Source organism: Plectrocnemia conspersa, unplaced genomic scaffold, assembly GCF_051122295.1.
Source record: "Plectrocnemia conspersa isolate PC_06_02 unplaced genomic scaffold, ASM5112229v1 ptg000002l, whole genome shotgun sequence".
Lineage (NCBI taxonomy): Eukaryota > Metazoa > Arthropoda > Insecta > Trichoptera > Polycentropodidae > Plectrocnemia > Plectrocnemia conspersa.
In genome coordinates, this window is record NW_028277166.1 from 18,719,009 (window position 1) to 18,734,635 (window position 15,627).

Sequence of the window (15,627 nt, forward strand, 5' to 3'; positions counted from 1 at the left end):
CAGAAATATCATATTTTTCAAGGAGATGATTTGCCAATATACTGCAAAGTTGAAGACCTTCTCGAATTACATTTTCAATAAGGGTGACTAGTTTTCTGATTCTTCGACGATATCTAGAGTTATACTAATAATATCATTATCATTCAAGACATTATCCTCAAGTAATTCGTCGACATCTTTTTGGATAAATGTATCAGAACCTCCCCATCTAATTTCATATACTAAGGAAATTATTTCAGCTGATAATGTCGATGTTTGATTGGTTTTAATGACTGCAACACATTCGAGCCAAATTGTTTTCCTGCAAGAATTTAAAGTTTGTGGTCTTATTAAGAAGATGACATGATTCTAAGCGTCCAAAATAGAAAAAAATAATATCCGATTTTTTGTCTGTTTTAGATGTCAAAAATGTCTAAAATAAACCGTATAAAAATAGTAGTGATAGGATTGTATATACATATATGTATATATATTTATCACCATATAGGATTATAATGAACCGGTATTAGAACTAATGGCGAATCGCGGAATCGTCTGTAGTTCATTGACCCTTTTCGCGATGGCTTTGATCAGGCGGATGTTTGTGTCAAAATTACAGAGAGGCAGTGTCCTTAGATTCCAATCTCCTTAGATTTAATTTCAGCTTCCTAGTTAGTAAAAAATACATTTAGAATTTTATAATAAATTAATTCGTGGCTTACTGGTAATCAGGCGCGTACGGTGCGATACATTCTCTTTCGCTCGTTCGCGTGCTAAGTGACAAGAGTGAGTGAGAAGTGGGCGTGCGGAGCGCAAATAACGCACGCTCTTATCTCTCATTCACTCTCATCACTTAACTCGCGAGCGAGCGAAAAGAAATGTATCTCACCGTACGCGCCTGAAATTCAATTCCAAGAAATTACAATATAAATAATATGATATTATATTTACTAAAAGTTAACGAGATGAAAATGATCGCCCATAAACAAATACATTTTAAAATTGCGTATAAATAAAAAAACGGACTAACGAAAACAGTACCAATGCATTATTATATAATAGATCGCAATTTATTTACCAATCATTTACCAATAGGAAACAGTTTTCTATAAATGGAATTTCGTTGTCTTGGACAGATTTTGTAGTAAAAGACAATACTTCGCCTCAATTGCACTTCTATGCTGAAATTTCACGTAATTTTACAAAGAAATGCAAAATTCACTTTTCGTCTTCTAATGGAGGATATAATTTAATTGTTCTTATCAAAAGATCTTTCATATATATTTTTTGTTAAGATTAATGTAAGGAAAGAACTTTGCTTAAATTAAATATTTTAAGCAAAAGTTTACTGATAAATAATGCAGTGATATGTTGTATTGGGCGTTTGTGGTAGTTAAGCTACTGATATTATAGGTAGGTATATTCGTGGAACTGTGAACTCGTATCAACTTTAAATTAATAACTTGTTTCACCTTGAACCACGCTAAAAAACATAAAATTTGGTTCACAGCCTATAAATACAACCAGTTTCATTTAGCAGTTCATTTATACTTCGGATACCAATAAAGAAGCAAGTGTGTAATATCATATATATTTATTCAACGTACCATAAAATACTATATAATAATTCTTAACATGTATTAAAAATGTGTTTTTTTTGCCACAAATATATAATAATATAACTTCTTTATAATTTTTTGATTAATATATATACATAAAATTTTGCAATGAAAAACTGGAAAAAAATATTATTTATTATTATTTAATGCTAGATTTTTACTAAAAAAATTAAATATTCAATTTATGTACTACTTTTTAACTGCTTTATGTGACAAAAGTTACATACAATATGTCTCTTGTATGTATATTTTTTTATTATCTAGGATTTTACTTATTGGAATTATATCATATTATTTTAGGATGAAGATTTTAGCTCTTTTGTTGTCTATTATTGTATTCATTAATGCAGATGGTAAGTTATTTTCCTTAATTAAATACAATCCAACATGAAACGTTGAATTAATATTAATCTGATGCAGATACGAAGAAATGCTCAATGAAAACGGGAGTACCTGGGTTATGCGTTAAACATTATCTTTGTGAATCGAATAGAATTGTAACAGACGGTAAATCACTATTCGATAAAAGGTAATTATAAATAAAATTTATGTGACCATTTTAACTTAATTTTAATAAAAAGCCTGTTTAAAATAATACATCATATGTATATTTTTCATTACTTATATTTTATTTTTATTTTTAAGAACTATTTCAAAAAGCACTAACAAGAAAACACGGTCAGACAATTTAAGGTAAATATTATATGTGTTTCATTATAACAATAATATGTAGTACGAGTATAACTGATGTTTCAAGTTTTACGTGAATATTGAATACTGGTATTGGTTTTTACTCAATAATATTATTTAAACGTTTCATATTTTTGGCAGTAGAAACTGGTATTTTCACAATTTTTTTTTCGTTTCTGAGAAGTGGGATCCTAATTTCTGAATATCAGATCCTGTTTGCTGATTGCACTAAAATTTATTTTATATTTATAAATAAAATCTCATTTTACATATTCTCATGTAAATAAACTATATTAGTAATTTACAACTTGTATAATATTTAGCAATTATAATATAATAATATTTCAGCTCCGAATGTTCCAACACTGAAGAATGTTGTGCCTTACCAGACATAAAAACAGCAACTGTAAATACATTCGTACCACCTCAAACCGATAAAAAACCATTGTCGATAAAAAATTGCGGTGTTAGTAACGGACCAAATAATAAACTTACTGCCAGCAAAGATAATAGAGCCGAAATCGGTGAATTGCCGTGGACAGTTGGAGTTTTGAAGTTTGTATTCTGCTCAATGTATTGATTTAATTGTTTATAAATACTAACATCCGCTTTACAATTGCAGAAAGGAATCTCAATTTAATATTTACCAATGTGGAGGATCTCTGATCCATCCAAAGGTTGTATTGACGAACGCCGAGTGTGTCAAAGAAGTCAATAAAAAATATGTAGCTCGATTGGGTGAATATGACACGCAAAAAAGGGATAAATCTTTACCCCACCAAGATAGAAATGTGGTTAAAATAGTAATCCACGAAAACTTTAATACAGGTTCAAAGATAAATTTTAATTTTACTATTCAAAGTTAGTTATTGTAACAGTTCTTATTTGTTTTAGATAATGAGTTCAACAACATAGCATTGCTGTTTTTGGAAGAACCGGCAAATCTAACTCAAAATGTAGGCGTAGTTTGTCTGCCACCACAATCGGACACAGTAGCCCCAGCTGATTGCTTCATTTCTGGATGGGGTAAAGATAAATTCGGAAATGATGGAAGATTCGAAACTGTAATGCAAAAGGTACATAATCTAGATTATAATAATAACACGTTATATAATTTTAAATATATTAGCATACAGGTGTTTTATTATTATATTCCCCCCCCCCCCCAGCTGATTACAGAGTAAAGATAAATTGCAAAATATTATGATAAGAATAACTAACTTGCCCAAATATCTTTTAAAATACTATAAATGATTCGCTTTCTTCATAATTTAGTTCACAACTATACTTCTCAAATTGTCTTTTGGGTTTTAACGCCAAGCACCAGACTTATAAGCCGTATATTTAATATTGATATTGTTCCTTTCCCTTTAGTCCCTATCAGATATATTATAATACACTTATTTCAACGTTTCTTCACTAATTTCGTCTTCAGCTTATCTGACGATTTAAAACATTGTCCTTTCAATGTGATCTTTATCTGAGGGATCAGCAAGAAGTCGCAGGGAAACACATATGGCAAGTAAAGCTGCGATATCTCGACAGTGTCGTTTTATGCCAAGAAATTAATGAGTCTGTGCGCTATCGTGGTGCTATCGTGGATTGCCTCGCGTAAATAAAATTAAACTTTGATATAAAAACTCTTCACTAATTAAACTACCTGATAGTAAAATTTTGTAGTGGACTATACTGTTGTAATATAAAAACAGTAACTCCGTGATATTCGAAAGAACTTCAGGTGCTTTTTTGTCTTGGCTCTCAGGCTTTCCTTAACACGATTATAGCATTGCTTGATATTACTGTTTTGACATGACATTCTTGTTAGGTGTTCTACAGCATTTGCACCACTGAACTGTAACTTATTATATTTCAACGCAAAATTCAATGCAAATTCTTTGTTCCATTATTTTCAAGATAAAGATATATTTATATAATATATAAATGTATAAAATTTACTTTTTAGATAGAGCTACCGGTCGTGGAACATAAAAAGTGTCAAGATGAACTAAGAAAGACAATATTGAGTAAATTTTTTAATCTCGACAAGTCGTTTATGTGCGCTGGTGGAATTCCATTATTTGATGCGTGTATTGGACATGGCGGTTCTCCGCTGGTTTGCCCAATGCCGGTTAGTACATTATTTTTTTATTATGTGTAAATGTCTTAAAACTAAAATTGTTTTATTTTATTTTAGGGCCAAACAAATAAATACATGCAAGTTGGAATTGTTTCGTGGGGTGTAAAATGTTACGAAGGAATACCAGGCGTTTATACTAACGTTCCTTACTACAGAAATTGGATCGAAGATCAATTGGCTCGCAATTCGATCGAGTAATTTAATCAGTATTTACAATATAATGTTGTATTTTAAAAATAATATAACACGAATACAAACATGTTTATGTTCTTGTTTTATTGTTAAAAACACAAATATAGTATTATAAATACAAATATTAACAGGAGTGGTAAAACTTTTTTATAGTAATAACTCATTATTGTTTTTAATGATTAAATAATCAGCAAATAACACGCCAATCGAAAAAAATTGGGAGAACCAGATTTCCACGGAAAATGTTTTCTTTCAGAAACGATAAATATCAAATGGAATTAATGCTTCAAAAATCAAAGTCGATGGACACTTTAAAAGCATGTTGACGTTACCAGTGGTAACATACCACTACACAAAAACCGGAGAAGTGGAATATTTATAAAAGAAAATGACAAATTTATAACGATAATTGGGTATCAAATAAATCATTTTGCAAATTTTTTACTAGCATCTTGGCATAAAAAACGGTTCAATTATTACACGCAATATATGAATCTGAGGCAACGACGCGTCGCATCGTTGCCACCAAGTAGGTTTTAGAGCTAAGGCAATCAATGTATTATAAAAGACCTTCTGTTCTTTTTTTTAGTAGAGATGAAACGTGGATTCTTTAACATTAAACCAAATAAAAGTAAAACGATTATACATGCAAAAAAATATTATCCTTAAAGGACCTAATTGAAAATTAGCGTCTAAGAAATATAAATAATAAAATATAACTAATAAAGAAAGTATACAGCATTGATTTTAATCACTAACATGTTTAAGATTTTTTTAAGAAAATAATATTATGACTAAATTTAAATTTTAATCTTCAAGAGCGAGCTGTCACAATGACAGTGCGCTGCAAATAGTTATGGTAAATCACATTAAATAAACGGTTAAAATCTTCTAATCACAGTGACTTTTTCTTACAATGTTAGTTGAAGATGGTGCAAAATTATGTAGCACTTGTAATTAAAGACAAAATAAATCGTCCGTGAAGAAATGGATGGCTCACCGCTTGCAGAGACTTCAGCAGTCAGCTTTAAAGACGTTTTTCGGCGGTTTTTATGCCTGCACTACCCTTTCTGGAAGTTGTCCGAACCGAAGTTACAACTGAAGTAGGCCGAGACCTAAAAACTTCGAGTAACGACCACACTGTCGCAAATTTCAAATGCCGTCCGGACGGCGGCCGTGAATAACGTTCGAACGGCGGCTTCTGTCACGTACAGCCGGCATATTTGCGCGCGATCGAAAAATGTGCCAAATAATCGCAATTTTTAAATTGTCATATTATTAAAATTGCGCTACTGATAATTATAAAAGTTTGTGTGGGCACTCATCAATACAATATCAGTGAAAAATTTTCGGTCGTAAATATTCAATTTACGCAAAATCTTTATCGGCTTTTGCAAAATGCCATAAGGCATAAAAATGATACTTCAGAATACCAACACCACATCTGTGACTATCCTAGAATTTGTCGTCATCGATTATAAATAAGAATTCGTTATGGTGTGACATTTATATAAGCCGATCTAGGAAAATACATAAGGATATTCGAAACGATTTCTTTTATTAAAATCAAGTACCACTAATTATTTTTTAATTATTTAATTTGATATGAAAAAAAATATAATAACGATATCTGTTAGAAGAATATACTATCAAAAAAATAATTAATCCCTTTTGGTGCCCTAAAATATTCAAAGATGTCACGTAAGAGTCTATTGAAGTCCCGATAAGCATGTGGTATTATAACTTGACCACGTGACCACGATGCAGCAATCGACATGCGTGTTAAACATAGGACGCCTACGCGCATACTGAAATTGAACCGAGTTTCTCGTTCTATCTCAGTTTGCGAAACACCATATCATTATCTCTTCCACCCTCGTCACTTAACAGGCGAGAGAGCGAAAGGAGAAGTATCTCACCGCTCACGCTCGAAAGAGCAGCTCCGACTTCGGTCGGTCATTAATATTAAAAAATGTTAACTGAAACAAAAGGTCTGTTAATATTTGTATATATAAATACTATATTTGTATGTTTAACAATAAAATAAGTAAATAAACATGTTTTTATTTGTGTTTTATTATTTTAAAAATACAGCATTATATTGTTAGTACTGATTAAATTACTCGATCGAATTGCGAACCAATTGATCTTCGATCCAATTTCTGAAATAAGGAACGTTAGTATAAACGCCTGGTATTCCTTCGTAACATCTTATACCCCACGAAACAATTCCAACTTGCATGTATTTATTTGTTTGGCCCTAAAATAAAATAAAACAATTTTAATTTTAAGTCATTTACATATAATAAAAAAATAATATACTAACCGGCATTGGGCAAACCAGCGGAGAACCGCCATGTCCAGTACACGCATCAAATAATGGAATTCCACCAGCGCACATAAACGACTTGTGGAGATTAAACAATGAACCCAATCTTGTCTTTCTTAGTTCATCTTGACACTTTTTATGTTCCACGACCGGTAGCTCTATCTAAAAAGTGAATTTTGTACATTTATATATTGTATAAATATATCTCTATTTTGAAAATAATAGAACAAAGAATTTGCATTCAATTTTGCGTTGAAATATAATAAGTAACAGTTGATTTGGCAAATGTTGTAGATGTAGAAGACTTAACAAGAATGACATGGCAAAACAGTAACATCAAACAATGCTATAATCTTGTTAACGAAAGCCTGAAGAGCCAAGACAAAAAAGCAGCTTAAGTTGGATCGAATGTCACTGTGTTTGTTACTATTTTTTATATTATAACAGAGTAGTAGTCCACTACAAAATTTTACCATCAGGTAGTTTAATTAGTGAAGAGTTTGTAGCGACCACACACAGATGACCACGTTTGAAAGGGTCTCAAACCCCTAAACTAAGCCTGGATATATAAGCCCGGTCAGACAGTCACCCAGTCAGGAGACAGGCAGTCAGTCACGAAGACATAAATCACCAGCAGCCACTCGAAGAGCCAGCGGACGCGCCCCCACCAACAGACGCGAAGAGACGACCGGGAACTCCCGAACGATCATCGCCTCACAAGAGTCTCACTGCTACGAAGTCAATCACCCCTAGGGTTCCCAACCCCGTACCGTTTTTATATCATAGCTTAATTATATTTACGTGAGGCAATCCGAAGAAAACGACAGTGGGCATTTTACTTATGAAATTTGCGATTTTTTGGCAAAAAACGACACCGTCGTGATGTCGCAGCTTTACTCGCCAGATATGCCTCCCTGCGACTTCTTACTGCTCCCGTAGATAAATATCACATTGAAAAGAAAACGTTTTGCGACCATAAAGGAGACAAAGAGGAAATCGCCCGGTGAGCTGAAGATGAAATTAGAGAAATTCAAAAATCTTTTGCATATTTAAGTGTATTATATCTAATAGGGACTACTCTGAAAGGGATAATTTCAATATTAAATATACGGCTTATAAGTCTGGTGCTTGGCGTTAAAACCCAAAAGACAATTTGAGAAGTATAGTTGTGAACTAAATTATGAAGAATGATAAATTTTAGTTTTTTGAAAGATATTTGGATCAGTTGGTTAAACTTATAACAATATGAAACAATACTTTCGACATAAATTTCATTATTTTGCAATTTATCTTTACCCCATTTAGAAGCAAAGTAATCAGCTGGGGGGAAATATAAGAATAAAACACCTGTATTCAGATTTATTCAAAATTGAGTAACGTGTTATTATTATAATCTAGATTATGTACCTTTTGCATTATAGATTGGTATCTTCCTTCCTTTCCGAATCTATCTTTACCCCATCCAGAAACAAAGCAATCGGCTGGGGCCACTGTGTCCGATTGTGGTGGCAGACAAACTACGCCTACATTTTGAGTTAGATTTGCCGGTTTATCCAAAAACAGCAATGCTATGTTGTTGAAATCATTATCTAAAACAAACAAGTAATGCATGTTACAATAACTAGCTCTGAATAGTAAATTTTGAATTTATCTTTAAACCTGTATTAAAGTTTTCGTGGATTACTATTTTAACCACATCTATATCTTGGTAGGGTAAAGCTTCTTCCTTTATTTGCGTGTCATATTCACCCAAACGAGCTACATATTTTGTATCGGGACTTTTACCGATTTTTTTGACACAGTCGGCGTTCGTCAAGACAACCTTCGGATGGATCAGAGATCCTCCACATTTATAAACATGCAATTTAGATTCTAGTCTGCGATTGTAAAGCGGATGTTAGTATTTATAAACAATTATATCAATAAATTGAGCAGAATACAAACTTCAAAACTCCAACTGTCCACGGCAATTCACCGAATTCGGCTTTGTTATCTTTGCTGGCAGTAAGTTTATTAGTTGGTCCGTTACTATCACCGCAATTTTTTATTGATGACAATGGTTTTTTATCGGTTTGAGGTGGTACGAATGTACTTACAGTTGCCGTTTCTATGTCTGGTAAGCCACAACATTTTTCAAGGTAGGAACATTCGGAACTGAAATATTATTATATTATAATTGCTAAATATTATACAAGTTGTAAATTGCTAATATATTTAATTAATATAAGAAAATATAAATTGAGATTTTATTTATAAATGTAGAAATAAAGAATAAATTTTCATCAAACAGGATATTATATTCAGAAATTACAATTCCATTTCTCAGAATCAAATTTTATCACCAACAAAAAATTTAGTGAAAATACCAGCTTCTGCTGGCAAAAAAATAAATCTTCAAAAGTTATTATTGAGTAAAACGTAATTTTAAGATGTTCAGCAAAAATACCGATTTAATTGTAATTTGCCCTAAAATAAAATTGGTTAATAATAATGTAATAATATAACGTAAAAATGATATCATCAGTGCCACATATTATTATTATTGTTATAATTAAACATATATTCACCTTGAATCTTCTGAATCTGTTTCCTTGGTACTTCTTTTCGAAATAGTTCTTAAAAATAAAAATAAAATTTAAGTAACACTGTGTTATAAAATAACATATATTTACATATTAAACTTTTTATTAAATTAAGTTCAAATGGTCATAAATAATCTTATATGTATAATTACCTTTTATCGTGTAAGAATTTACCGTCCGTTATAATTTTATCCGATTCACATTGATAATAATCAACGCATAACCCAGGTACTCCCGTTTCTGTTGTGCATTTCTTCTCATCTATCAATCAAATTCATATTAATTTGGCATTTCATATTTAACTGTGTTTTTTTTTTATTAAGGAAAATAACTTACCATGTGCATTAATAAATACAATAAAAGACAATAAAACAGCTAAAATCTTCATCCTAAAATGATATATTTACAATGATATAATAAAAATGTTTTTATATATTATATATGTATGTACAACAATAATAATATTGTATATATCTTTCGTTATATACAGCAGTAAAAAAGTAGTATTATTTAAAAGTGAGAGAACCATTTTTATTTCGTAGTTTAAGTTCAATATTTAATATTATTTCTAATAAAAATGCATAGTTGTAATCTCGACTCTAAAGCTCAGATTTAAATGATTTGTTTAGATAGTTAATAATATGTTTATTTTATTCTTTAATGCAAAAGTAATAATTATTGTATAAATATGATATTACACACCTTGTTTCTTTGTTGGAATCCGAAGTATAAATGAACAGCTTAATCAAACTGGTTGTATATATAGGCTGTCAGGTATTTTTATATTTTTAGCTAGGTTTTCGAGGTAAAACAAGTTATTAATTTGAAGTTGATACGAGTCCACAGTTCCACGAATATACACATCAGTAGATTACTAACACACATGCAAACCATCTCAAATTTCGCATTAAATCTAATTAAAATGTTTCGCATAAAATATGTCGCAACGGTGGCTAATTTTTAAATTCATTTTTAGCATATAAAGGGTTAACTCATACCTATTATTAGAAAAAAATTATATTACGGTGTTAAAATTTTGTCATAAGGCCCGGAATCATTGTTTTCCCAGGGCCTGGTCTCTCTCTCGGTGGCCCTGCTTATAATGCTAAAATATTTAAGAAAAACTAGTTTCAATAAAAATAATTGCTTCTAATAAATTATTTTATATTTTAATTGATTATATAAATCATATTAAGTACTGTATTTGCATAAAAATAATAATATGTGTTTTATTTATTTTTACATAACTATTTAATCATCACATATTATTCTATGGAATTGCGAATCAGGTGATTTTCTATCCAGTTTCTGAAGTATGGAACATTAGTGTAAACGCCTGGTATTTTTTTGTTACATTCTATACCCCACGACATAATTCCAACTTGCATATATTTATTTGTTTGGTTCTAAAATGTATTATTATCAAATAAAATATATAATATGTGTATATGATAATAAATAATTATACTAACCGGGGTAGGGCAAACTAATGGAGATCCTGCGTCTCCAATACACAAATCTTTTTCTTTAACTCCACCAGCGCACATAAACGACTTGTTCAGGTTAAATAAATAACCCAGGTAAGTCTTTCTTAGTTCATCTTGGCATTTATTATATTCTACGACTGATAGTTCTATCTAAAAAGGAAAGTTTACAATTGTATATTTTATTAGATTTATTAGATAAATCAGTGTTTCAATAGAATATAAATATTATTATTTTTTTTAAATACAGATAAATAATTAATACTTTTAATACAGATAAATAATTAATACTTTTACGAAAAATCAAAAAAATCATTTTTTTATTATATTCTAACGCTTCAACAATTTCACTATAATTTTAATATTATATTGCTTTGAAGATTATATTGATTGAAGTATTCTAAAATTACCTTTTTTAATTCAGTTTGATATTTTCCATCCTTTTCGAATTTATCTTTACCCCATCCAGAAGCAAAACAATCGGCTGGAGCTACTGTTTCCGATTGTGGTGGCAAACAAACAACACCTACATTTTGAGTTAGATTCGCTGGTTTATCCAAAAACAGCAATGCTATGTCATTGAACGCATTATCTAAAACAAACAATTTATGTATTACAACATAAACTAGCTTTTAATAATTATTTAATATTTATCTCTAAACCTGAATTAAAGTTTTCGTGAATTACTATTTTAATCACATCTCTGTCTTGGTGAGCTAGTGGTTCTGTTTCACCTTGCACGTTATGATCACCCAACCGAACTTTATATGTTATATTGGGATTTTTCATGACTTCCTTGACACACCTAGCATTCGTCAAGACAACCTTAGGATGAATCAGAGATCCTCCACATTGGTACACATTTAATTGAAATGCTTCAACGTATCTTTAATTGCAAGTGAATGTCATTGTTTGAAAATATAAATAAAAGTAAAACAGGATACACACTTCATAATCGCAGCCATCCACGGAAATTCGCTGAATTCGGCTTTTTTAGCACTGCTGGCCATCAGTTTATTGTTAGGTCCGTTGCTAACACCACAATTTTTCGACGACAGAACCATTTTGTTTGTTTGGGGAGGAACAGATGAACTCAAAGTAGCTGTTTCTACGTCTGGTAACTCACAACATTCGTCAATGTAGGGTTGACATTCAGAACTGAAATAATATATAAATGTTATATACTATTTTGTATTTAGTCAATTAACTACGTTACTTGTTAGTTCTAATGTAAAATATTTTTTATAATATACTATATTTATTAAAACTAATTTACATAAAAAATATGTATTATAAGATTCCATTTATACATATAGAAATAAATAAGTAATTGTAGTGATTTTTGTTTAGGCACTAATCAATTCTGACGTCTCATGTTGAAGGATGTAATAATGCGTTTCACCTATTCAACCGTGAGAAAAAACTTGTCGCAAATTTTTGTGAACAAATACAAAAACGTAAAAAACAAATTGTATCAGTATTTATGAGTTACATACTTTATATACAAACAATTCTAGTATGCTGATATATGTATTTATCGATTGAAGTTGGTAATTTAATAATTCGAATTTAATTGATGTGAATCATCAGTTAATAAGTATACATTCAATCAACATATATTAAATCGACAACATAAACATATTTTTGTAAAAATGCATTTAAGTATTCATGTGATGGTTCTAAAAAAAAATAGTATACTACTTGTCAATAAATAAATTTGGAACACTTGAAATTGAAATTGTATTATATAAAAATTATAATAAGTTTTCTTTGAGAAATATAAAGATAAGTTATATTCGAATAAAAAAGTAATAGCAAATAACTGCCTAATATTTAACTTATTCTTTAAATTCACCTTTCATTGACAGTTTCAGTTTCTCTCTTTCTACGGCTATGTGACGAAGTTCTAAAAAATAAAAAATCGTATTGTACGAAATAAATAAATTTGTATTATACAAGATTCTCATCATATGTAATATAAACTATATAACATGATTTACCTTGGAAGGATTAAGCCTCTACCGTCTGTTATAATTTTGCCAGATTCACAAAGAAAATATAAAACGCATTTTCCTGTTCTTCCGGTTTCTAGCGTACAATTCTTCCAATCTGTTGATTAAATACATTTTTAAAATTCAGTATTTCATATATGTTTATACTTATATATTATTTATACGACTTACCTTCAGCATTAATAAATACCATAAGAGACAATACAATTACAGCAATACTCCTCATTCTAAAAATAATATGCGTTTTTAATGTGACTTTTTTATTGTAGAATAACTTTAATAATATACTTTTTGTGTATTTTATTTCATTGTTTAGATTATTATAAACTTCTACTAAAACACTTTTTTTAATTCAGTATATATAATAGATATATGGTATAATTATATGTATGATATTACATACTTGTTTCTTTGTTAGCATCAGCAAATATAAATGCCGTGTAAAGTCCAGCTCGCTATGTTATATAGACTAGAAACGATAATTTATAATAATATACATTCTTCAAGGTAAACCCTGTAATTAATTTGCTGTCGATGCAAGTGCTCCAAAAGGTGACATCATCATTCAAACCTTAGAAATGGCCGCTGCGAAATGAGAGAAAGCGAGTGTATAAGCTATTTTTAAGATTATTTGAAACATGACAATTATAGAGGTCACATACATGTATGAGAGTCGATGTTGTATTACAATATTTTATGTAAAATGACACTTCATTCCATTCTCGATCGACCGAGGTGAAAACCGGATTGTTAATATGCAAGCCGTTTTCCTGCATAAAAAAACATCTGCAAAAATCTTGTATGCGTATGACTCGATCAATTACTGTATTATCTATAAAACTGTTTTCTATCAAGTTTTTTACTAACATAATTTGTATTAAAAAAAGGAATATTATAAACGTCAATGGTCAAACTATGGGTTCTGACTCCCTCGGAGGTCAGGAGAAACATTTGTTGGAATTAAAAAAATTAAAAAAAAAATATTTAACAAAAAATATAAGGTAATGATTTAACAAGAATAATATGTAGCAATCCATATAAACATCAGTCAAGAGACATAGCAAAATCAAATCTGAACTAACCAGCTGTCTACAATGACGCCGCATTCATGCTACCCCTTTCAACGAGTGGAGGCGTCTCAGCATCCACAAGTATTAATAACAAAAGATTAAGGTAAACTCTTTAATTTCTGTGTAAATATGATTTGCTAAAGAATGACACACTATTATTATCACTGTTAAAGGTTGAAAGTTATCACGTCACTGCTAAATGTTATCACTTTTTAGCAATACACAATTTAAGTGGAAAAAATAAAACATTCAGAGGACAATTCAAATAACAAACTTTTCCTCTTATATTGAAAGTCAATAGGTTGTCGGGATCACCTATAATCATTGCGACGAAATTAGTCGCGAAAAAGTATCATAAAACTGATTAGTTGCTGTTTCTTGAATATTATGTGAAAAAGTTTTTTCTCGTCGGAGTAAACAAACGATATTGCATACCGGAGTGACGAACATTAAATGGTATCCATTTACAGTAACAATGCACTACTCCGGATTACAAATAGAATAAAAATAAAATTAATTTAGCTAAACATGGATTTCCACCCAAAAATTAACATTGGAAAAAGTTGTACCACATTTTGCCATTTCACGAAAATAGGGTTAAACAAAAAAAAAACAACTTGTGAATTGGAAATTTCTTTTGGATTCGTTAAAAGGACATGGCATTGATAAACATCTACAATTGCAAGATGACCCAATGGAAAGCAATTTTACAAAGTATTTAAGACGTAATATTATTTTTATATCTAAAGATCCTATCATTTCAAGAGGATAACACATTGATTGGAGATCTTTGCAATGGGAATTTTGAAATTAACTGCTAAATATAATGAGTAAACACCACATCTCGCCAAAATTCAAGAATATCAAGTTGAAGATAAAAGTATGAGAGGACAAACTCAATATTTGTCATTGCATTCTCAAAATGAATATATTAGCATATGTGCTTAAAAAGTACTTCAAACTATTATATAGGGTGTCCCAAAATTAACGTAAGATTTGAATTAAATAGAAAACACATTTTTTAGTTTGTTATTTTTTATTGAATCATAAAGTACATAGGATAGAATTATTTATGATTATTATTTATGTTTACTAACCCTAAACTCTCAGCTGTCAAGATTTACTGCACAAATGACGGCAAATTCAAATCTTGCGTTAATTTTGGGACAGCCTTTATTTTAGAACATAGAAATGACGCGATTTATTATGTAATAATAGTAGAAGCAATTCCGGATATTTCACATAATGAAAAAAATATTTCTAATTCTCTGATAAAAATATGTACCATCAAGAATTTAAACCATGCGACCGATTGTTAAACATTATCTCAGAAAACTTGAAGTATTAGATATATTTCTCGGTGAAATGGCCATAAAATTAGCTCTATCATCTCTAACTACAATAAAATATCTTAAAAAATTAATATAGGTCTTTCAAAGATCTGTCAATGATCGGCGAGTATTAACAACTTTAAAGTGAAGGAATAGTTGAGACAAGTTTACCCCGTTGCAACGCATTGGGCTCATTACTGTC

General features: G+C 30.2%; 2 protein-coding genes across 2 annotated transcripts; one reads left to right on the plus strand and one right to left on the minus strand.

The window, feature by feature from the left end:
* The first annotated feature begins 1,522 nt into the window (after positions 1-1,522).
* Positions 1,523-4,688, plus strand: LOC148237958 (phenoloxidase-activating factor 2-like). The gene is made up of 9 exons (XM_088181422.1): positions 1,523-1,553; positions 1,899-1,951; positions 2,019-2,127; positions 2,244-2,291; positions 2,637-2,843; positions 2,911-3,116; positions 3,183-3,364; positions 4,252-4,416; positions 4,483-4,688. Exons 2-9 carry the CDS (start codon positions 1,900-1,902, stop codon positions 4,621-4,623), a joined length of 1,110 nt encoding a protein of 369 aa, XP_088037548.1. The 5' UTR covers positions 1,523-1,553; position 1,899; the 3' UTR covers positions 4,624-4,688.
* A 1,989-nt stretch (positions 4,689-6,677) lies between these two features.
* Positions 6,678-14,243, minus strand: LOC148237959 (transmembrane protease serine 9-like). The gene is made up of 20 exons (XM_088181376.1): positions 14,107-14,243; positions 13,687-13,794; positions 13,428-13,609; positions 13,196-13,251; positions 13,013-13,121; positions 12,868-12,918; positions 11,961-12,170; positions 11,675-11,898; positions 11,423-11,604; positions 11,001-11,165; positions 10,800-10,934; positions 10,231-10,295; positions 9,865-9,917; positions 9,681-9,789; positions 9,514-9,561; positions 8,891-9,100; positions 8,606-8,823; positions 8,354-8,535; positions 6,944-7,108; positions 6,678-6,877 (listed from the first exon to the last, which is right to left on the minus strand). The coding sequence occupies exons 4-20, from the start codon at positions 13,248-13,250 to the stop codon at positions 6,737-6,739; spliced, it is 2,322 nt and encodes a 773-aa protein (XP_088037502.1). The 5' UTR covers position 13,251; positions 13,428-13,609; positions 13,687-13,794; positions 14,107-14,243; the 3' UTR covers positions 6,678-6,736.
* Positions 14,244-15,627: the final 1,384 nt, after the last annotated feature.

What these genes read in the sequence shown, in the direction of transcription:
- LOC148237958 (XM_088181422.1), top strand. Translation starts at nt 1,900, where the DNA reads ATGAAGATTTTAGCTCTTTTGTTGTCTATTATTGTATTCATTAATGCA. An exon ending in AAATCACTATTCGATAAAAG is followed by an intron (nt 2,128 to 2,243) that starts GTAATTATAAAT and finishes TTTATTTTTAAG; the next exon opens with AACTATTTCAAAAAGCACTA. An exon ending in CCACGAAAACTTTAATACAG is followed by an intron (nt 3,117 to 3,182) that starts GTTCAAAGATAA and finishes TATTTGTTTTAG; the next exon opens with ATAATGAGTTCAACAACATA.
- LOC148237959 (XM_088181376.1), bottom strand. Translation starts at nt 13,250, where the DNA reads ATGAGGAGTATTGCTGTAATTGTATTGTCTCTTATGGTATTTATTAAT. An exon ending in GGTATTTATTAATGCTGAAG is followed by an intron (nt 13,122 to 13,195) that starts GTAAGTCGTATA and finishes TTTAATCAACAG; the next exon opens with ATTGGAAGAATTGTACGCTA. An exon ending in CGCTGGTTTGCCCAATGCCG is followed by an intron (nt 6,878 to 6,943) that starts GTTAGTATATTA and finishes ATTTTATTTTAG; the next exon opens with GGCCAAACAAATAAATACAT.